General features: G+C 35.3%; 1 protein-coding gene across 1 annotated transcript in view; it reads right to left on the bottom strand.

Moving 5' to 3' along the window:
- Positions 1-25,094, bottom strand: part of CCSER1 (coiled-coil serine rich protein 1) — a 1,325,280-nt gene that overhangs the window by 879,150 nt on the left and 421,036 nt on the right. Inside the window, exon 7 of the mRNA XM_004389012.1 lies at positions 1,488-1,565. Coding sequence (XP_004389069.1) covers positions 1,488-1,565 — 78 coding nt within the window. The remainder of the gene's footprint in view (positions 1-1,487; positions 1,566-25,094) is intronic.

Here is a 25,094-nt window from a genome sequence, read left to right as displayed (position 1 = left end):
TCAAAAATTGATTTTAGATACTTTTAAATTCTAGTGGGATATTTTAATTTCTGGGAAAAAAGTTACACACATTTACATAGAAATGATATTCATCTCTTAGAACCTGTCAGAGAAACCAGCTAAAATAATTATATACATATTAGTTTTACATCAGCAGATTCTGCAACATAGCTAACCTTTTATTTTACCTCTCTTAAAAAATACATTAATTTTCAAGGAATGTATTCATTATCGATATATTAAAAGAAGAATTGTTTCTAACGAAGCTTTGAAAATTCAATGAAAGTCTTGTTAACAATAAGATACTTTTGTAAATTTTGTCCCATGCACTATAGGATGGAAATATCAAGTAACACTCAATTTTGAAATATTACTTTTATTTTCTGCTTTTGCTGTTGAATAATAAAGGAAATATTTCTCAATAAATAATGAAATTAGTAAAGTGTTCAGTATTTAACAATTCTCTGCTATAGAAGTGTGCTCTTAATGATTATTATTGACCATCATTAAGCAAAGAGCATCCATGACTAGAAAACTGAGGACGCTCGATGGAATTCATAGCCTCCTATAATTTTCGTTTCAACAATACAGAAAATATTGAGCAGATGGGAATCTATGCCATCCACTGTACTATGTGTAAGCAATATGAAGTTGAATAAGTCATAGTCCTCATATTAAAAAAAAAACCTCACAACAACTCTATGATAAGATACAAAAATCATGAAACTATAATGAACTCAAAATTTGTCTACCTGTCTTTACACCAAACTATCCTGAAATCACTGCACTTAAGTAAATTCACATTAAATTTTATTTTATTTCCCATGATCTTAAGGAATGCCTTTATTTATAATAATCTTAATAAAATCCAAACACTCATGGTATATGTTTAAAATAGCTAATCTATAAACGTTGGCTTAAAGGGAAGCATGTAATCTTAAATGGCAAAATAAGAAGACCTTCATATTTGTAACATATATAGCCTTCCAAACTAATGAATTCTACTAGTCATATTTCTTTAATACTTATAATGTGTTTGAGGAATTATTCTATATATCACATCTTCTGTTTAGACTATTATTTTGTAAATATCACATAAGTAACTATTGGTGACCTAGAATGGCTAATGGGAATTTAACCTTCAGATGGAGACTGAATGATTCTTTTTAAACTTATTACTTAAATTAACAAAGAAAAAGATTTTAAACCTCTAACTCACATGACATCAAACTATTACAATAAAATGTCTGTCTCTTAAATGTAAGACAAACAATATGTTCCCAAGGTATTAATTTGTATTGCAAACCTTTACCATTATTTAGCAACCAGAATAACGAGAAAAAAATTTCAATATTTGAAATCAGAACCTTAAATATTAAGAGTTCACATCATCATTTATGCAAAACTATTTTAAAAATGTAAATTATTCATTGTGATTTAACTATCCTAAAAATATTTAAAACGTTTTTTATTTGTTGATGTTTTACCTTGAAAGGCAATGGCTCTTCAGTACGAGGACTAACAGGAAGTGAAGTGGTGCTACTTGCTGGGCTCATATCTGAACTCTATAAAAAAAACAAAAAAAAAAAACAAAAATTGAGTTAAAGAGATACACTTTTGTAGTCATTTTTATTACTATTTAGAATCTAAGCCTTCTTACCAAAATAAAATAAATAAATGAACTATAAATGTGGAAAAATCCAAATTATTTGTATATAATGAATCCTTCCTTATTTAGAAATAAATATTTTTCTGGAAAATTAGTCAAATTATCACCTTTCAATGTATGTTTTAAGTACATGTCATTAAATAAAATGATCATCTCCTGTGTTAAAATGGCGTTATTATGTTTGCTTAATTATCTTTTTATTGAAAGTAAAACTATGTCTGTTATGATTCACTATGTTTCTCTTTTGATCTTTCAGGCAGATTTTGAAATGTGTTATATCTGTTTCTTTTACAGAGGTTTAAATCATTGTACGCATTGTTTTCATTATGAAAGACATATCTGCCATTAATATGCACTTATAAAATGCAGAAATACTAATTTTTTAATTCCATATTCATAGCCTCCTGACATTTTACAACCTTTCTTATTATATTCTGCTACACAAACATTTTCAGAACAAAAGATTTATACAAATGTAAGAGAATTATTGGAATGGTATTAATGCTGTTCTACAAACATAGCATTTTTTTCCTAGCTCTTTTAAAATATAATCTATTAAAACTTATTAAATAACAAATTGACCTAAAAAAGAGAGATGTGGGTTGTAAGTTTTTCACTTGTCATTAATTTAATTTTCTAAAACCAAGACCAAGATACTGACAGTGGGTAGCAAGAGAAGTTATTTTATTTTATTCTTATCCCATTCTCTCAGAGAATTCTTACATTTAAGTATACAAGTAAATAAAACAACAATAACAACAAAAATGCAGACTTACATTTTTCAGTTCAGTTTCCAAGTGTACTGATTCATGCATACACACAAATACAGAAAATTTTACAGTGAAGATTAAATCAAAAGAATGGATTAATTTTCATTAAGATAAGTGGTCAAAAAGACACATTTGACTGACTTCACTTAAGTGAAGAACGAAAGAACACATTCAAAAAACAGATCCAATAAATGCCACTAAATCTAAGAGTCCATTCATTCAGAGATTGTTTTCAATTCATATGACTCAAGTGTACAATGAAGAAAGTGAACACTTAGAAAATATCCATTATAATGGGATCAGTTCTGACCAGTTAGTTTGGAAACCACGTATAAGAACTATATATATATATATGTATATACACGTACATACATAGACATATGTACATATATATGTAGCCATGGTGGCGTAGTGGTTAAGAGTTCAGCTGCTAACCAAAAGGCTGGCAGTTCAAATCTACCAGCTGCTCCTTGGAAACCCTATGGGGCGGTTTTACTCTGTCCTATAGGGTCGCTATTAGTTGGAATCGACTCAACGGCATCTAACAACAAAAACATATATATATATATATATATATATATATATATATGAACTAAGAGATTCAGTGTAATTTTTCTATAATAGGTACCCCACTTACTTTAGAAAATTGTATGAGGCTGCATATTTACTTAAAATGTCTACAGCAGGAAACTGGGTAAAAACTGAACAACAATCTACTAAAGGAAGTAGAAAAATACATGTACCAGATAACTAAGGTGAGTTATTTACTGATTTTAATTTCTAAATGTATCGAGAGCTTCTTGCCCATTTACTGAATAGGAAATGTTCTACGTTGCTGCTTTTCACTATCTTTATGATATGATGAAGAAACAAAGCTCAAGTCTCTTGAGCGGTTTCTCTCAATATTAGATTTCTCATGGGAATTTGAGTAAGTGATTGTAATTCATAAGTAGTTTAATTATCTGATATTTTCCTGAAGTTCTGATATCCTGCAGTTTATTAAAGTATCATGCCTTTAAAAATAATACATTCAGGAGACAGAAATGACACTGAGTTGTAAAAATTTAGAATTCTGGCTCATATTCTTGCAGAACATGAAGATTTTTCAACATCCATAAGAAGATGGGCTCAATATTAAGCTTCACTGTAAACTTAGGGTTGAGGCCTCCCACACTTCCCAGAAATCAATGTGTCATTCTAAGGACTGCAGAAAGCAGACTCCAAAATTTGCATCGTGTAACATCAATTCTTAGAATGTCATTCTTAGAGAAAACTTTGCTCTAGCTTTAACTTTCAAATCCATCTTATAGTGTGACACTTTAATTCTATTGCTCTTTGGAAATCCTGAGATAAATGTTTTCAAAAACAAATCAATCCTATACGACAACATGTGATACACTACACTTAATTATCAAGTTGAGAAATACAAGACAAAAATAGAATAAAAGTATCTTTGTTTTTAGTTTATTTTGTTTCCCATTTGCTTTTCAGTGATCTGTAATTTAAGTGTCATTCCAATTTGTTTATCCTTTTAGATAAAATATTAATAGTAAGCCATTTGGAAACTCATTAGATCTCTCTGTATAATAACCATATAAAATTTAAAATTCAAATTCAGTTTTTAAATGTTCTTAATAAATGCATAAATTGAAGTTAATTTTTATCCAAGAAAATGAGATATTTTTACATGTATTTGAAATATTTTATTATATGAGCCCAGATTTCATTTTCCCTTTGTTACTGAAGAAAATGTGTTAATTTTATTAGAATAAAATATTCTTTGTTAACAACTAGTGCCCAGATCTTGGTTTCTAATACCATTTTCTGATAAAAGGTACCAGGGCTCGTTGACTGATTCCAGGGGTGGGGTAGTGAATGCACAGAATGAGCCTGGAGCATCTTGTGGTTCTAGAAAGAAGGGAAGGTTCAAAAAAAAAACAGGATGGGTATAGGCCAAAAGGACAAAGGAGCCAACATGAAAGAGCTCCCAATGGCCAAAGCCGAAACAATCTGCACAACAACATAAATAACATACTATTGGATTATAACTTAACATACATATAAAACAAATATCCATGAGTCCAGACTGACATAAATGATTGAATAAATAAATAAATTAATTTAATCATTTGAACAAATAAATACGGGAGAAGAGATAAATCTTTACCAAAGAATCTCAAATAATTTATAAAGGCACTTGCCCTCTTCAAGAGGTAGAAATTAATCACCTCCCCTCCCCCCAAACTCCAGGGATAGTCTGCAAAAAACCTGATCTGTCCAGGTCATCAAGGATAAGGTCAGAATAGGCTAGGGAGAAATGATGACTAAATATAATGTGGTATCCTTGATGGGACTCTGGAATAGAAAAAAGGACATTAGGGAAAATGGGTGAAATCTGAATACAGTGTTGAGTTTAATTAATAATAATGTACTAATGTGACAGCAAAGATGTGACCCTGAGGACTAAGGTGCACCCGACCTAATCGATGGTACTTTCAATTACCTCACATGCATGCGAAAGCTGGACAATGAATAAGGAAGACTGAAGACTGATGTCTTTGAACTATGGTGTTGGCAAAGAATACTGAATATACCATGGACTGCCAGCAGAACAAACAAATCTGTCTTGGAAGAAGTACAGTCAGAATGCTCCTTAGAAGTGAGGATGGTGAGACGTCATCTCGTGTACTTTGGACATGTCATCAGGAGGGAGAAGTCCCCGAATTAGGACACCATGCTTGGTAAAGTAGAGGGTCATCAAAAAAAAGGAAGACCCTACACAAGAGGGACTGACACAGCAGCTATAACAATGGGCCCAAACGTAACAACAATCATGAGGATGGCGCAAGACTGGGCAGTGTTTCGTTCTGTTGTACATAGGTCGCGATGAGTCGGAACCAAGTCAAAAGCACCTAACAACAACAACAGTGTACCAATGTTGGTTCCTTAGTAGTGACAAATGTACCCTAGTCAGGTGAGGATGTTAACAATAGGGGAAACTGGATGAGGGGTATATGGGAATTATCTTTACTCTCTTCCCAACTTTTCCATAAATCTAAACTATTGTAAAATAAAGATTATTTAAAAATATTCTTTATTAGCAATAAAACCAGCCTTTTCAAGGTTATAATACATGACTGTCATTATACTCATAGCTTCTCAGCTTTCATCAGGGCTTTTATTACCTTCATGAAAATAAATTTTGACAGACCATTTTACTGGGATGCATAACCTCTCCACCAAAGGATCTTTAATCTTCTAAGAAGATCTCACTGAAAAACTGAGGTTTAATTGCTCTGCATACTTTCATATCCCATATAGGAATGCTGAAAGAAAACTTCAGCCATATAAAATGATCTATGTATTTGAGTATGCTTTAGATGCTTGGTAGAATGAATTTGCATTATTAATATTTACTGAATGCCATAATCCTATCGGACAGATCCATTAATTATATCTCCCCGGAAAGCATAATTAATGAATCTGCCCTATGGGATTAAAGTTTATTTATAAAGATTTCTTGAAGTGAAACATGATCAATTTGCCTCAAATCTGCTTGGTACTTAAGCAGATTTGAGTGTAAGTGAAATATTTTAATTTTTGAAGCCATTGGGATAAATTTATAAAGTGATTTCCTAGGTTTAATAAATTTAAAGGGTCACCTAATGTATTAACTCTATTTTCCTAAACACATATAGAAAATATGTACATCTATGTTACAGTATATTGTTGGTTTAATAATAATGGAATTATCACTAATCATGTACATAGGATAATTTAGATTTCTGTAGTATAAATGTGCTATTTCTCCTTAAAATGTTTTCTTTTTTTAGACAAGTCAGTTTTCGGTGAAAATTCAGTCATTTATTCATGCAGCCCACATATATTACACTTCCCTACCTTTAGATTGTAAGTTTTGTCATGATTTGCCCCACTGGTAAGCCATAGTTAGACTTGTTGTTGGCCAAACAATTTAATAAGGAAAGGAATAAGAGTATCTAGTTGTGGCACAGAAAGACATTTTTTATATATTAACGGGTAGACTAAGAAGTGCTAATGTGTGTTCTTAACCAAGTATATGCTACAAATGACAATGACCCAACAGGACTGGGATCCTCTGATCCAGAGCGATGACCACTAAATATCAGGTATTCTACTGTGAAGAATGAGGTTAGTCTTTGGGAAGCTAATTCTAATCACTTCTATCCTTGAGAGATGGATATCCTACGCCCTAGTTGTTTGTCGTTTTAGTGGTAAACCAAAATGGAGCACCAGTACATTGAATTCATTCTCTAAATCAGGACTACTCTTAGTACTTTGGCCTACCACTACTGGTTATATTTTCTCAAATGAAAATGTTTAAGTTTTTTAATTTGTGGTATCTTCTTGTCATTGATATGTTGTTTTTGCTTTGCCAGAATCCAATCCCCTTTTCTATGCTAACAAAATTTTTATTTTCCTTGAAATAGGTGTGGGCATATAATCAAGGACTGGCCAACCTCTCCCACTGGGCATAAAAAAGTACAAGAGCCAAACTATTTAAATGAAGCTCAAGTCTGGGAATTTTGTTAGATTTTGATGAAGAGATCCTCTCATCCAGCGAATGCTGCTGATATCATATGATTGCACTTATGTCTAAACCAGCATATGGAACATTCCCAGGAACAAATCTAAAACAAGGCATGAAATGAAAGAATCTGAGTCCTAAGAATGTATATGACATTCTGGATCCTGGTGTATGTTAACCAATAATTTTCACAAGACAGTGTGCTTAACAATCAAGAGTCCTTTCTAATATAGGAATAAGTACAATCATTGGGATATTACAAGTTATAGAGCCTAAAATTTAGAATTAGCTGACATAAGTAAAGTGGAGATCCATGATATTATTCTATTCTACACTGAGGAGTCTGTAGTATTTCATGTGATAGCAAAATAATTTATTAAATTATTTTCTAATTTTTATTTTTTGGAACTCAGATTATGGCTTTTTTAATTTGGAGCATCATGAGATTTGGTGAAAAAAAAATCCAGGATATAAGAGTGTGCTTACTTTTTACAAATTTAATTATACATATATATATATATAATTTACTTACAACTAGATAACACATTTACATAGTCCAAAATTCAAAACGTATAACATGTTTACCCATGAAAAGTCTCTCTTCTGCCCCTAGTCCCCAGCCATCCAGTTCCCCTTTCCAAAAGCCACTAATTTACCAATTTATTGTACATCCTTTCTTGAAAATTTTTTATATATAATAGGAGTATATAACTATACATATTTAGTCATTCCTTTTTTCTTTTATACATATTAAAAAAAAGACCAGTTGCCATCAGGTCAATTCTGACTCAGGGCAACCCCATGTGCATCAGAGAAGAACTGTCCTCCACAGGGTTTCCACGGCTGTGATCCTTAAGAAGCAGCTTTCTAGGCTTTCTTCCAAGACACCTCTGGGTGTGTTCAAACTGTTGATCTTTCAGTTAGTAGCCCAACACTTAACCATTTGCACCACCCACGAACTCTTTTATCCATATAAAAAAAAGAAAAACAAACCCATTGCCTTCAAGTCAATTCTGACTATAGCAACCTTATAGGACAGAGTAGAACTGCCCCATAAGCTTTCCAAGGTGCAGCTGGTGGATTTGAACTGCCAACATTTTGGTCAGCAGCTGAGCTCTTTAACTACTGCACCACCAGGGCCCCTTATACATATAAGATAACATTATATATAAATACTGGCCTTCAACTTGTTTTTTCCAAATTATATTTGCATATAATAAGGTCCTTCATTCTTTTATATAGCTGCATAATATTCCACTTTATGGCTGTATCATAATATAATTAACCTGTGCTGCATTGCCACGCCTTTATTATTACAAGCAGAGCTAAAATAAACAATCTTATACTATGTGCAAATGTATCTGTAGAATCACCAGGTTAAAAGACATCTGCAATTCAAATTTTGAATTATAAGGAGTCCAGCTGCTGGCCGAAAACCTAAGTGTGATTTTTCAGGCCTGACCACGGGGAATTACAAAGGCTTTACCTAGCAGGCCTCAAGGGAAAAGCTGCCCTCACCAACCAGACTTGGTGCACAGCCAGTGTACTGCAGTCTCTAATGGGAGCTGCAGCCAAGGACTCAGTGCCACCCCTCCTCCCCAGCCACCCTCTTTTGAATATCTGCATCCCTAGACACCTCCATAAAGAGGCGTCTTTATAAGAGGCCTTCAGTAGAGGTCTTCCTCAGGGGCCTGTGCTGAAGACTCCTTGTCAGGGAGAAGAGGAAGGAGATCTTGAAGACACCTTTCCCCACTCTGAATCAGTACTTTTCCATTCCTAGGCCTCTCCTTGGCCCCTGGGTCTATAAAACTCCAGAAGCCTTTTGTTTGGGCCTCTCTCGACAGTGAGTCAGGTCCTCAAGTCTGTGCTGATCCACCTGACTCACTTGGGGCTTTCCTGGGGATATATGGCATCTTCTTTGTGTTTAATCTCTTGCTTATACTATTGCAGTAAGTAATTAAAGACACTTTCCTGTTACTTTCATTTTGTCTTGTCTTAATCGGCTACTCTTAAACCTGACAGCTAAATTCAGCTCTCTCAGCTCAGCTCCCTGACAAATAATATTGCCTAATTGCCCTGCATAGAGATTATATCAGTTTATGCAAATAAAAGAGGCATGAGAGTGAAAATTTCCCCACTGTGTCACTATTTTCTACTTCAAAGCACCATTAGTATAGATCCACAAGATAAAGAAAAGCTCTGGTTGAAGCTCATCTTCCTAAAATCACAACGAGATTTTAGCTTTGTTAAATCTTTTCTGTCTGGTGTCAATAACCCAAGATAGTTGAGAGGAACAATATCCCAACAGATCACTGGCTCAGCATTGAGTAAGCTTTACTCTTTGCTGTACTTTGATCTTGTGGTATAATTCTAATTACTAAGCTTTTATTTATTGTTCTGTCATTAAGTCAAAGCTAAGTCAAAACTGTGGCCAAACCCCAGAACAACCCAAATGACTGGGTTATAGCAAATAATTAAGCTATCTCACTCCTTTAGGATGAATCTGACAGGGGAAATCAGAAATTGGTCCTTAGTTTGGAAATTTCAGAAATTAAATTACATGAATTCACTTAGGGATGGGTTGATTTTCTGGGGATAATTCAAAGTAACTAGATGAATAAGCGGCTGCATTTTATCAGATATCAGCCAACCTATTAACTACCAACGAAAACTCAACTTGGCCTAAGATCTCAGGGTAGTAATCTACGTGAATCCTTCCCTTTTGGTAAAGAGATTTACTCAGAAACAGCATTATAAATAAAACAGAAGATTTTTTATTTAGTATAACATTAGACATAAAGTATTTGGATGTTCTCAGAAGACACTTATATCCAACTATGGTAAATGCCTAAAGAAATACACATCATTTAGAATTGGAGCATGTTCTCCTTTGAAGAGCGCTAGAACCCCACCTCAGTGACAAAATTTATATTATCTAATTCATTTGAAAAACAATCATCCACCAAAAGCACACTTACTTCATACCAGACTCCCTGCAACATAACTGAGGGGAGAAATAACTAATCTTACTGGCAATATATTTTTAACTTGTTTCATTTTTATTGTTGGTAGCGTTGGTTACTAAGCTTATTCATTTATTTTGTTCTATTGTTTAGCTTCAGTTTTAGAAAACTACAGCTCCTTCCTTTATTTTCAAATTCTGGGAGTGCATCACATTTGAACTTTAAAGGCCCTATAACACCCCTAAGTTCCTGTACAGAGTCTCTGAAAGCCAAGTTCTTATTTTAACCCTCAGTGAGACGGGCTGACACAATAGCCTCAACAATGCACTCAAACATACCAATGATCATGAAGATGGTGCAGTAACAGGCAACATTGTGTTCTTTAACTACTGCACCACCAGGGCTGAGGCTGTCATGAGTCAGAACTGATTGGATGCCAAAGAACAACAACAACAACATTTCTTCCAGAGAGAGAAGTCCTCTCACTGACGACCTAATCTCTGTAGCTGGACCTGAAGCAGTTGTTGCTGGACCTCTTTGATGCCTCGGTCTATGACTTGAATACCCAGTTTTACTCTCAGTTTATTTTCTCAAGCATTCTTGGTATGTTCTGCTGCTGCCAACAAGTCCAAATTATGGTCTTATTTTATTACCAATACTTAATAAACAGTACTGAGAACCTACTGCAAACCAGTAATTGTGATCTGTGTTCAACACAAGCAATCTCTGCCTTCAACTATCTTAAGTTCATTTTAGGTGACAAACATGTGAAAGGCAAAAACTGTAAAAATAAATGATAGATACATAGATAAAACTAGAGAGATGATAGATAGATAGATAAACAAAAATCCAACTATCCAAAATAATCACTGTGAAAATATCTGCATACTTTTGTCTAATCTTTTTTCTTTTTCTGTGCAATGTAATGGCTGGGATTCACATATTAGTTATTTTTATTGTAAATACTCCTCCTAACTGTATTCTGAGTATTTTTCTCATATCAATTTCCCTTCAGGTTACCATAAGACAAATGCCTACAATTCCATCATATAATTATAATTTATTCATTTTACCTGGTTCCTAATTTTGAACATTTTGGTATTTCTGTTTTATTCTTTATAATTAATGGTGTAATGACATATTAAAACAGATCTGTGGTTACTTATTTTGGTACATTTACAGAATTGTAAAGTCTCTGTTAAAGGGTATGCACATAGCTATGTAACGTCACAAACAGTATCAAATTTTACTATAGTGCTAATATACTAGGAGTGCCTGGGTGGCACAAACAGTTAAGCACTCTGCTGCTAACTGAAAGGTTGGTGGTACATGTCCATCCAGAGGTGCTGACGAAGAAAGGCTTAGTGATCTGCTTCCAAAAAATGAGTCATTGGAAACCCTAGGGAGCACACTGAAATGCGTGGAGCTGCCAAGAATCAGAACAGACTCCACCGCAACTGGTATTTGTTTGGCTAATGTACTAATTTTCACTCCTACTTGAGATGTTTAGAGTTCCTAATTTATTTATCTTTGAAAGGCTGTGATTTAACAATTGGTTAACTATTAGGGGGAAAAATCCTTAAATTACAACAAACTTAATTCTAAATGGATTAAAGAGTCAAATGTAACAACAATCCACAAGAAGCACTTGACGAAAATACAGGTAAATATTAACTGTTTATCAATTACTGTAGAATGAGAAGAGCATTTCTAAACATTAAGTCAAAGATTGATATATTTGACTATATTAAATTTTGTGTATACTAAAAAAAATCAAAAACAAAATTATAAGGCAAAATGACAAATACAATATTTGGGAAATGCTGATTTTTTTGGGAAACATTTACTCCTTATTCCTGATGTTTCTTTCTATTTGGAAGAAACTCTCATAGAGTTACACTCTTGCCTTCTCTTCCTAGAGAAGATGATTTTTCTTGCAGATATATTTGGGATGGATGGGCGTGGTATGCTAGGCTCAGCTCATTCCTCTTTCTTTGGTTAGCAGGTTCACATGCAGAGAACATGTGTTCTGCTCAGCAGCTGTGCAGTTGGCTTTTTACTGCTAAAGTCTCAGTAACAGCTTTATTAAGCCTCACATCATAAGGAGGGTTAACCTGTAGGTTATCTGCAGCTTATGGAAGCTTTGCCCACAGGCAAAGAGCTATTTTTACATGGTCTTGAGAGTCTTAAGAGATGGTCTGTGGATGAGTGGGCCTCAGCACAGCCTCTGGGCCCCAGTGACCTCAGAACAGACAAAGGCCATGGGTAACCTCAGACAAAACACACATACTAGGACTTCAGGAGGTACAAGCTGCTTCTGCTTGACCTTGAACTATACAGGACAGCTACTCATTAGCAGAGTTGGTTGATGTAGTATGGTGCTGGAGGGAAAAGAGAAACTTTCCATTCTTAGACTTTTTTAAGATTTGGTAGGTAGCATAATGTTTACCGTAGAGCTTTTAAACTGCAAGGCAGCTGATTTCTGCATCTGCTACAGGGTGCTCGTATGCTTCTAGCTTTAAATACTGAGTAGTAGGCCTAGAAGATCCCACTGCATATGCTGCATGTGGTAGCCAGCTTCAAGGATGACCCCCAGCAATCCCAGCCTCCTGGTATTTGCCCCTTTGTGTAATCCTCTCCTCTTGAGTGTACGCTGGATTTAGTGACTTACCTATATCATGAATAAAATTTTGCAGAGGCTGCAGGAGGGCAAAGTGGAAGCAGAAATACCACTTAGGAGTTTCTTACAATATGTTGAGAGATGGTAATTGTTTGGACAAAGTGTTTATGAGTAGAGGTGACTGAATTCTCTACATATTTTCGAGTTAGAAATGACTAAATTTCCTGATAGTTTGGATATGGGGTATGAAGGAAATAGAAGAATCAAGGATGACTTCCAAGGTTTTGCCTGAGCAAAACTGAGAAAGGGAAACTGCAGTATACTGGAAGTGAAAAAAATCAATAATTCCATTTGTTGAAGTTAAGTTTGAAATTTCAATTAGACATGGTAGTAGAGGTCAAGTAAAGCACTTGGTTATCCTAGCTGAGATAGAACAGAGAATAAGATCATTAAAAAAAAACAAGAGTTCAAGGAGCTGAGAGGCCAGGGTGATGTAAGGATCATCTTCTTGTATAAACAAAGACTAATAAAGGAGCAGTACTGAAGATAATGAAAATAAGTGACAATCTTTAATCTCCAGTGAACAGGGAGAGGAGTATTATGGTATTGATTTTCAAGTACCGTAAGCTAAGCAGTGGGTATTTTCACTACCACGCCTCATGTTATGTGGCCTAGAGAAGAGGCAGTTTTCCTTCTTATTCCTCCTTACCATTTCCAACCACTGTCACAGCTGCCGCCCTAACAACTCTTGGCTTGAAGATCATGCCATCAAACTGTAATACAGTTGTCTCTCGGTATCCGCGGGACACTGGTTCCAGGACACTCGCAGATACTAAAATCTATGGACACTCAAGTCCCTTATATAAAATGACACGGTATTTGCATATAACCTACGCACATCCTTCCGTACACTTTAAATCATCTCTAGATTACTTATACTACCTAATGCAATGTAAATGATATGTAAAGCGTTTTTATACTCTATTGTTTAGGGAATAATGATAAGACAGGAGGGGCACAATGCTTAAACAATGAGTGCTGGAGACAGACTGAGGATCTGTGAAATGGTAGCAGGCTACAGCAGTGCCCACACAACATTTCATTTGCATGGATTCAGCGTAGTGCTCGGCACAGGGCAAATTCAAGTTTTTCTTTTTAGAAATTTTTTTTTCCAAATATTTTCAATCCACAGTTAGTTGAATCCATAGATTTCGAACTCATGGATACGGAGGGCCAGCGGGCCAACTGTATAGCTACTTACTAATTTGCAGGGCACAATTTCGCCTGTTTTTCTCCACTGGTTGGAAAGATTCAATGAGGTAAAATTACTGAAAAATAGTGCTGGCACACGTAAAGTGCTAAATAAGTGATAGGCTTTAGCTATCATCATGCTATATTGAAATTACTTTTTTATGTGTCTGTCTGATAAGACTGAGCCAACTTCGGGAAACGTTCGTGTGCTTTTCATCTTTGTATCTCAGAAGCTACCATAGAGTTCATTAAAGGTTTATTATTCAGCTGAATTTAAATAACTAGGTTAAAAGCAAAACCAAGAATTTAAACTAAACTACTTTTGAAAGCTCTTATTTTGATAAAATCTGATTAACATGACTAAGTATCTTGCTGTTCAGAGCTTTAAAAAATGATCAGTTTCTCAACAAATCTTCACTATAGTAAAACCCAGAATATAAGAATATCCATCTTGTCATCCAAACTGATAAATATATGCCAAACACAACGAGGCATTTTTATTAATAATTTTTGAATGTGGAGCTGCTTGGCAGGAACTAATCAGTTAATGTGAATTTGAATAAAGTCAGCCACAAAACACAAGTGCACATATCTGTGGACATTATTCACCTTGACTGACAGCACACTTTATTTTCAATTAAAATAAAATGAAAAAATAAAATAAAATCAGCATGATGCTACTCCAACTTTAGTATTCACTGATTAAAAATTAAAATTAATAGTTGGGTATCAGATTTATATTTGGGGAAAACAACTGATGAGTTTTCTATTGTGTAATATGAACAATTATTTCAAGAAAACACATCATTTCATTTGTTAAAAATCAGTAATTTTCACAACTGAATAAACTTAAGCACTAATGAATCCATTGATTGTCCTTGATTACCTAATCTTTTGTCCCATGCCTGTTTCTAAAGAGTCGATCTTAATCATACTGCACTTATTTAATAACCACAGTGTTTGTACTCAATAAAGTTTAATGAAAATTTTATAATGTAAAGAAAACCCCTTGGAAAATATATATCACCACTAATATATCAAAATATTACTATTTAGATTAATAATATCAATGAAGTAAAACAAAAGATACTTAATGTAAAGACAGTATTTGTTTTTCCTTCTCAAATTCATAAGCTATTGAGATTCACCTAAATGAACTACTGAAGTCTGTGATCTTAGACAAATCTCATATGATCCTTAACAATCACAACAGCTTTGTCCTCACATCTTCCTCGGAGGCCAATAAGAGGCTTGGTTCCATCCCTCACTCCTTTCTAGATCTAACATCCTATGATACTTCAAATAATGTCTGCACCAAAAGAAAACTAATAAAGAGGATTTTAGAGATCCATTTCAACTTCAAGTACTATGACTTTTACATAATGTCCTGTAAATTGAAAATGTGCAATAAATGTTTGATGTTATTACCTAATTTCTACAAGTCAATGATTTGTTTTATAAATTAATGTTCTATAAAACTGCATTGTACTTAGATATATTTTAAAAGTTCTTTAGTCTCAGAAGTCACAAAATTCATAATTTATGCTAGAGATGTAATCTATAATTGATGAATCAAATTCACATTATCTGAGGCTTTTATTCAAAGCACTGTGTCCTTGAATTTAATATTTTAATTTCTTTTTCAATTATATATATTTTAGTTCTCCAAAGGCTGCCAAGGTATATAAGATCAGAAATTCTGACTTAGCAAGAAAATGATTTGTCCACTTCTTGCCTTCTCCCTATATGCCCTCAAAAAGCACTAGAAGGCAAAAGTAAAAAAGAATGCATGTTATTGGTAAATTGTAGCTCACTGGCAGTCAGATTTGGTAGTAAAATAAATGATTTACAAACATCTTTTCTTCTCTGTAAAACTGAGGATTGTAACCAGCTTTTTAAGAAGGCAGTGTTTAAATAGGTTTCATAAGTTAAAACACACACACATACACATCATGTGCCAAAGATACTGGCTTAATGGAGCTTTTTATACTGAAGGGAGTATTTGGCAGATATTGCCATATTTAATAAGTGCTCTGATTCTTTGTAAAATTTTTTAAAAAAGGCTTATGGAGATTGTTTTCAGGAAAAGAAAAACACGAAGCCATTTTCCAAGACCCCAAAGCAAAGAACATTTCGAACCATTATGTTAGTTGGTTGCACAAAACATTCCATTGTCATTGAAAGATAGTATGAACACAAAAGAAATACATTCAATCTTTCTTTACTACTTTCGATTGCCATTTTCTCTCAATTAAGCAGAAAAGTTGCTATCATAAACCCATTGCCGTCGAGTCCATTCCGACTCATACTGCAGACTAAGTAAATCAGATGCTTAGACAACATCAAATGACTACTCACCCAATTTCTATAGCTTCCTGAATATAAGGACTCATGAAAAAGCACAGAATATAAATACAATTCTTCTACTGGGAAAATAAATAAATTATGCTTTTAAATCAATAGCTAATATTTGAAGACTCCAATTTTGACATATTAAAATTGAGGGTTATTAACATATATAACATAAATAAGGAGCCCTGGTGGAGCAAATGGTTAAGCTGCTTACCAAAAGGTTGGTGGTTGGAAGCCACCCAGCGGCTCTGTGTGAGGAAGACCTGGCAATCTACTTCCGTAAAGATTACGGCCAAGAAAATCCTATGGGGCAGTTCTACTCTGTCACAGGGGGTTGCAATGAGTCAAAAACGACTCGATGGAACCTAACAACAACAACATTAACATATATAAAGTAGTTAGCAGAGTACTTAATTCATGGTACTCTGGTAACATGTACCATGTATCTGGTAACATGGTAGATGTTCAACAGTTAATTACTATTTCCACTAAACAAGGACTATGCAGCACAAGTAATACTCTGATTCCTTGTCCAGTGTTCGTTAAATACCACAATGAAATAGTCATAAAAGTTCTTTATTCAGTTATACTGTTCTCTTTCAAGTTATTTATTCTTATTATTCTCTATCAGAGAAAACATATACTTCTACATTGCCATGGCACTTTCATTATCATTAAACAATTGTTCACCGTTTTGAATATGTGTTTGCCTTTGTTTTGACAACTAAATTATAAACTCAAGGATAGGAATTGTTTTCCTCCTTTTCTTCTTCCCTTCTTCTCCTCCTCCTCCTCTCCCCCTTCCTGTTCTTCTCTCCTTTCTCGTCTATTCTTTTTCCTTTTGCCACACAGCAGTTAATACTGTACAAGGCATGTATTTGACTCTTAAGGCATTGATTGACTGTCATGTATCTTTGGTAGCATAGCATCAGAGCATTATGTTAAATTAGAGAACTTAGATATTATTTCAACCTAAATCTCTTTTTATTGAAAATTGAAGTCTTGAGAGTTTCCAAAAGTCATATCACTAACTACTGCAGAATTTGACAGGAACTAAGTCTTATAATTGATGATCATCTATCAACAGGATAATATTCCAAAGTCATCAGGCGTATCCCACTGTTTATCCTTTGCTCACAATCTTTTTCTTCTCCTTACTATTTCTATTAAATTCTCCCTTGACTGATCTCAACCTGCTAATAAATTTTCTCCCCTGAATTAAATAAAAATGTGGTCTTACAATCCCTTTCTTTGCTCATATTCGAGGACATCAACCTCTAACTGTATCTGAGAAAGAGAAAAAGGAATACACAAATTTAGGGGAAGAACTATTTTTCAAACCATTACTACAAACCATTTCCACATTTGTAAAATGAAAATAATAGTTTTAAAATTTGTTCTTACAGTTTTTATCTCATGATATTTTAGCGATTAAATAAGTTCACCTACTTAGAACTTGGTGAACACTCAATAAATGTAAGTTGTCTCTAAAGAGAGAGTATGAAGTACTTCACAGGCCACTATGGACTAGAGTAAGAGTTAGTGAGACCAACCACATCAACAAACCATGAGTGGAGTCTGTCTGCGTATCACAGGGCTGGCTATTTTCTAGACAGCAACTGGCCTGGAGTTGCAGTGTCTAGTTGTTGAGCTTAGCTTTGGCAATTCTTCATCCCTAGCAGCCACATTAGGAGTTCTGGTGGTGCAATGGTTAAGCGCTCCACCACTGATCTAAAGGTTGGTGGTTCAAACCCACTAGCCACTCTGCGGAAGAAAAGACCTGGCAATTTGCTGTGGTAAAGATTACAGCTTAGAAAACTCAATGAGGCAGTTCTACTCTGTCATATAAGGTTGCTAGGAGAAGAAATTGACTCGAGGGTACTCAACAAGAACAATAACAACAAGAAGCAACACCATACAGGAAAGCGATGTAGCCATTAACTCCATCCCCAGAAGTCCTACTCCAGGGATCTTTATCCCTGACTCTGAAATTACAAATCTGTGTCTACACTTCTGAGATAGTGCTTGTTTCCTTAATTTCTTCCCACAAATAACAAGGTAAACATCTTTAGAAGAAATAAAAAAACCAAACGCATTGCCGTCAAGTCGATTTTGACCCATAGCGACACTATAGGACAGAGTAGAACTGTCCCATAGGGTTTCCAAGGAGCAGCTGGTGGATTCGAACTGCTGACTTTTTGGTTAGCAGCCAAGCTCTTTAACTACTGTACCACCAGGGCCCCAAATAAAGAAAAGGCATTTAAAATAAGAAAATAGTAAGAAAACTTTGGAAGTTAAAATTTGGAAGTCTATCATATTTGGATGAGAAATAAGCAAAATGAAACACATATTTTCTTTTCAAGCTTAGTTTGTCTGATACTGTTATTATTTTTTGGTGATGAAGGAAAAAAGAAAATGAAGTATATTGTAATTCATAATTGAGAGTGCTAAAATCTGGAGGCAGCTATTTAAGAATCTGTTGGCCAACAATGTGTTCCTAGCACTGAATTTTTCTAATTATGTCAACTAATTTAAATGGTTAATAAAAATGGTCATTTCATAAAGTAGAATTCATACTTCAAAATTAACAAGTTCTTTAACCAACATCATAAGAGAATAAGGTATCTGAATTTTTAAAGATAACTTTAAGTTCCCATTTCAATGCCTACATTTGTTTTACAAATGCTGTATTAAATAGACATTTTTCTAAAATCCATTACATACACCGCTGTTGTTAATTTGAGTATAGTGAACCACAGCTAAATTCTAATCTATGATTTAGGAATATCATTATAAACATTAGTTACTCTCCTGTGTTAGGTTATATTAGGACTACAGCTTGAATTACTACTATTCTGCCAGCAAAATCTGCTAGCAAAATCCCTTCCAAATTTATTCCTTGTAATCCAAGGTTCTCCAAACTTAGTTGACCCTGGGACATTTTTCATATTATAATACATCAGTGGGACACAATCAGGAAGTCAAGAGATAAAATGTTGAAGCGAGGATGGCAAAATTTTGTCTTGATTACTTTGAACATGTTATTAGGAAAGACCAATCCCTAGAAAAGGACATTATGTTTGGTAAAGTAGAGGATCAGCAAAACTGAAGAAAACCCTCAATGAGACAGACTGACACAATAGCCACAACAATAGGTCCAAACATATCAGTGATCATAAAGATGGTGCAGGACGGGGCAAAGTTTTGCTCTGTTATACGTAAGGTCTCCATGAGTAGGCAGTTGACTTGACAGCAAGTAACAACAGTGAACTATTTAAAAATGAATTCCTTCTGTCTTTTACTCTTCAATTAACACATCATAACCAAATATATTGGGTAGTATAAAGGATTTTGTTTTATACATAGGGAGCTTTCAACAGTTTGACTTATCACCGTTTATTTTGAAGAGTTTGATTTATTGAATGGAGTTCTGGTGGTGCAGCAGTTAAGAGCTACAGCAGTTGGAAACCAAAAGGTTGGCAATTGGAATCCACCAGCCACTCCTTGGAAACCCTATGGGGCAGTTCTACTCTCTCCTTTAGGGTCATTATGAGTTGGAATCGATTTGATGGCAATGGGTTTGAGGTTTTTTTGGTTTTGATTTATTGAACAGCCACGTGAATCCAGAATTCCAAGCAATCTGTTCAGTCATCCCCAGAGGGCATGGATCTTGCTTCTCCTCCCTAGATCTAATTCAGTGGTCACTGCACTAATTCAAATGGTAAACTCTGAGAGACAACATGCCTTCAAGTCTGAACTGACGTATCTTCAGCATTTCCAATATTAAAATATCATAAGACTTTGAAAACAGATTTTAGTACATATTAAGAATTGCCATCTATAAATGATCAGGTAACTGTGATCTTACACGTTTTAGATACGAAAGTACATTTGGCATGTGTAAGACTTTTAACACTGTTGTTAGGTGTTCTCAATTCTGACTCATAGCAACCCTATAGGGTTTCCTAGCCTGCAATCTTTAAGGGAGCAAATCACAACGTCTCTCTCCAGTACAGCCGCTGGGTGGGTTCAAACTGCCAAACTTTCGGTTAGCAGCCCAGTGCTTAACCGTTGTGCCACCGTTGCACCTTACCCAAACACTACTACCCAGGTTTTCTTTACACTGTACTCCAGATACATGTAGACTATCTTAACTTCTAAAGTAGCTCTTTAGCATGGCAATATGAAAATGTTTTCAGATAGGGATTTGGGTAACAAAAAAAAAAAAAAGAGGTACCTGAGAAATATAAAAGCACAACTGCTGTATTAAATGGTTAATTTTATAAATTCTAGTCTGTTCAAATTAGATATTTCATTAAAAGTGTTGAAACATTCCAAAAATATATCAGTTAAATGTATCTGTCATACATTTTCTTTGTCTCAGGGCATGAGTAAAATAATTTGAATGTTTTAAAAGCAGACTCACAGCAGGCACATAAATGCCACCATAAATCACAATCCAGCATGAGAACTGACTGGGTTATTTACCTGAAAAATTTAGTTGGACTTCTTTACTCTTCAGAGAGGCTAAATTTTTTATCGTAATTTTTTATTCATTATGTTTTTTTAAAGTCTTTATCTTTAATACGATGGCATGTGTACAATACTGTGATAAGCATTTAAGATGTAGCCTAGGTAGGACACTTTTAAAACAGAATACTCATAACATCAAGTGGCATACACAGAAGTTAGTGTACAGATTTTTGTGGTTTATGAATTTGCAGGAAGAGAACACACAGACACACTTTAAGATCCAGAAATTACTTAGCGAAGAATCCAGTAAACCAGCGTCATGAAATGGCTAAGGGGCGGGGTGGGGGGATGGGGGGGCAGATGCAGCATGTCTTGGCTGATAGTCCCTGGACTCTGTTTCCCTAATGAGGTGCACAACTGTCCTTAACATACTACCTGCAGGGAGGCACCAGTTAAGAAAATGGAGTAATGTTTGCTACATCTCCATCCTTTGATATTTGGGGCTTTTATCACCATCTCAGAAAAACATACTAACAAGCTATGCTCTTCCATTTAATAAATCTTTGCAAACATGTAGATTTCTTGGTTTCTGAACACAACTTAGCATCAACAAGATCATGCAAAAAGCTACGAATGGGTTGGAGGGTTAGATCAGAGTCAGAGCACTGGTGTCTCAGAAAAATATTTTTGCCTTCTGATTTCCAGAATCCCAGAAAGGTTTTTCCCTGCCATATGTAGTAATCACTTCTCATAGCTGATCTCTCAATTGTGAAATATAGTGAAACCTGTGAGAGCTGGAACTCAACAGACTGCCTTGTTTTTCCAGGTCTTGCAAGTTTTCTGCCTTTGACAAGATGCAGTCTTACCACTTTTCTATTGCTCGTTTTAGTGGAAAATATTTGAGTTTTCCTTCTCTAATAGATTTTCACCTTCACAGGCTCCAGCTTTCACAGGTTTTACTGTTATATGTTCTCAAGAATTTTACATTAGACACTAGGGAACCAATTTTTTTTTTTAAACAGTTAGTACACATATTGTTTTATGACATTGGTTAACAACCCCATGACATGTCAACACTCTCCCTTCTCAACCTTGGAGAACCTTTTTTTTTCTTTTTGGTGAAAATATACATAGCCAAAGTTACACCATTTCAAAAGTTTCTACATGTACAATTCAGTGACATTGATTACATTCTTCCAGTTGTGCTGCTATTCTCACTACCCTTTTCTAAATTATTCTATCACCATTATCTTCAACTCACTGCCCCCTAGGCTTCCCATCAAACCTTTTGAGTTGTTATCGTCAATTTGGTCTCACACAGATAATTCTTTTTTTTCTTTTTTTGTACCTTAGATGAAGGTTTACAGAACAAATAGTTTCTCATTAAACAGTTAGTACACATATTGTCCTATGACAATGGTTAACCCCATGACATGTCAACGTTGTCCCTTTTCAACCTTGGGTTCCCTATCATCAGCTTTCTTGTCCTCTCCTGCCTTCTAGTCCTTGTCCCTGGACTGCTGTGCCACTTTAGTCCTGTTTTGTTTTATGGGGCTGTCCAATCCCTGGCTGAACGGTGAACCTCAAGAGTGACTTCACCACTGAACTAAAAGGGTGTCCGGGGGCCACACTCCCACTAGGGAACCAAATCTGAAGCACTTCTGGGAAAGTATTCTCATCTAAAAGACTTGGAAATAAATTATCACCTTTCTCTTCTGGTCATTATTAGTGCCTTGTCTGAAAGAGCTGAAGCTATTTTGTTACCAGTCATAGAAACAGGCAGGGTCCAAAAAATTAAGGTGGAGCTGAACCCGGCTATATGGCACATGGGGGCCCCACTATCTCTGGACAGCCAGTTATGTGGCATAATTTAGTTTATTTTGTAAAGCAGTTTAATTGATTTTTTCTAATATTTGCTGACAGAAGGAATTGGAAGCCAAATCTATCGCCAGAAATGAATTGCCACAAGTAACAGCCTCTAAAATGTCAGACTGGCTAAAGAGAGAAGATAAAGCAAGGGCAAGGAAAATCCACTCTACTTTTCCAAGGTGAGAAATTAATGACCCTTCTTGTGTGGTTGTGAAATATTTGGCTAAATCTTTGTCTCTTTGGGGAAAGTTTCAGATCTCTGGTGTTTTGGCTTTTTGCGCCTGTAAGTTAAGTCCTTCAGGAAAGAATTTTGCTTGGGCTAAAGCTGATATATTGGAAAGCAGAGAAGAAATAAAATATAATTCTGCTTAAAGGAGGCCCTTTATGTCTGTGGGCTACAATCTAAGTTGATTTAGAGTTCAATAATTTGGAGCTTTTTGAGGTTGGAAATATCAAATTTTTTACACCAAACTAAAGGTAATGCAAGCAGAGACAGGGAGAATGGACACTGAGCAGAATGTATGATTGGAGTGAAAGGAAATTCTATAACCTCAGGCTTCTAGCAAACACCTCCAGTTAAGCATTACTCACCTAGTAAAGAGGACATTCTAATCTTTAAAATGCACAAGGAAAGGAGAAATTACATGTGTGCTTTTCTACATCAGGCTACTCTCTTGATTTTCCTGAAGGTAAATAAAAAAAAACCCAAACCTGTTGCTGTTGAGTCAATTCCAACTCATAACGACCCTATGGGACAGAGTAGAACTTCCCTATAAGGTTTCCAAGGCTGTAAAACTTTTCAGAAGACAACTGCAGAGTGGCTGATGGGTTCGAACTGCTAACATTTTGGTTAGCAGCCGAGCACTTAACCACTGTGCCACCAGAGGCCATTAACTGATGCAGGGGGTGGGAGAGTTAGGGATAGACAAGGTGCAGAGAGGCCTGTGTCTAGGACTGGAGTTCCCAGGATAAATGACTTCCCGGGCCAGCTCTCTGGCTGGATTACCAGCTCTTGGAGCTCACAAATGAGTTAGCAGCTAAGTTTTTAAGGGAACTGCATTACCAAAGTATTCAAAGCCTCACCAACAACATAGTTTTAAAATTGAAGCAATCCCCAGCCCACCAAATCCATTCAACAGGAAAAGACTTGTTAAAGCCATGTAGCCCCAATGTAGGGTATTCTTCCATATGTCCATCCTTTCATTACCCTATGCAGGATAACGGACAAGGAAGTTGCCACCTAGCCTTCCCAATAATGGGGCTGTCAGATTTGTTGTACAAAGAATTTACTTAACTATCAGACCTGAGAGTATTCACTATTCTTTTCCTGCAAAATATGAAGTGTGCAATAAATCAGTACCACTGTGTTCTGTTTTCTTCTTTTTTGAATGAGAGTTTTTTGTTTTTTTTTTTAATAGTAAGAGATTTTTCTATTCTCCACTATTGGAAATTGGCTACCTTGGGAAAAAGTGTGAAAAACCTCTCTTTTACCACAAGCAGTTACATGATAACTTGATGGAAAAGACTACACTTAACACAGAGATCCTGCACTTGAGCTTGCTTTAGTAAGTGTAGGAGTTTTTGTGTTGTCTCATTTTGAGGAATGTAAAAATGCATTTCAGATGAGCATGGGCATTTGTGAAAATGCCTATGTATGGAAAGAATGAGTGTTTGTATGTTGCGTAGCTAAACCTGTGGCTGATACTGGTCACTTTGACTGACAACCCAACATTCATTAAATTCCTAAATGAATGTTAATGTTATTATGCTTGCTACCATTTTGTGTAGGAATGGGCTAATTCTTAACTCTGGTAAATCTACTGAAGTCTCTTTGGAAATGTTTCGTCAATCCCAAGAATGAAACACAAGAAGTGACCGCTCTTCTTCTTCTTAGGATGCTGCTGTGTCTTGATGTGTAGCCTGGAAATACTGCAGCCATCTTACCACTAGCCCGATTTTGAAGTATCACCAGCTATGACACGTGGAGTGTTGGAAAAAGCCCGGCTCCTGGATGACATGACTAACCACTGATTGTTCTATGCCTGGGATGCATCCTACCTCTGCATTACCAGTAGTGATTATTGTTTAAGCAGTCTTGAGCTGAGGTTTTCTGTGACTTGCGGATCAAAGCATCCTACACAATACAGATTGTCAGTGGATCTGTTTCCAAATTTCAAATACAACAATAACTGCTTCTTACTCTTCATAAAACTAATGATATTAATGAATAACTGCAGCCCAACCCAATTTATCTCGTTTATTTTTCCTTGGACTCTAAAATTATAAACCAAGAAACATACGTTTTAGCAGAAATAAAAGACAAATAAACATAATTTAAATACAAAGTATAAAGAAAGTATTGGATAAAAAAATTCTTTCTAGCTCTATATACTTAAACACAAGGACTAAACAGTAAAGACAATGTAAGGGATAACCCACTGATGTCGAGTTGATTCCAAATCATAGCAACCCTACAGGACAGCGTAGAACCGCCCCAAAGGGTTTCCAAGGGGTGGCTGGTGGATTCAAACTGCCAGCCTTTTGGTTAGCAGCCGAGCTT

The sequence above is a fragment of the Trichechus manatus genome, unplaced genomic scaffold (assembly GCF_000243295.1).
Source record: "Trichechus manatus latirostris isolate Lorelei unplaced genomic scaffold, TriManLat1.0 scaffold00228, whole genome shotgun sequence".
NCBI lineage: Eukaryota > Metazoa > Chordata > Mammalia > Sirenia > Trichechidae > Trichechus > Trichechus manatus.
The sequence above is the reverse complement of the archived record's forward strand: the minus strand, read 5'-3'. Positions and strand labels throughout refer to the sequence as shown.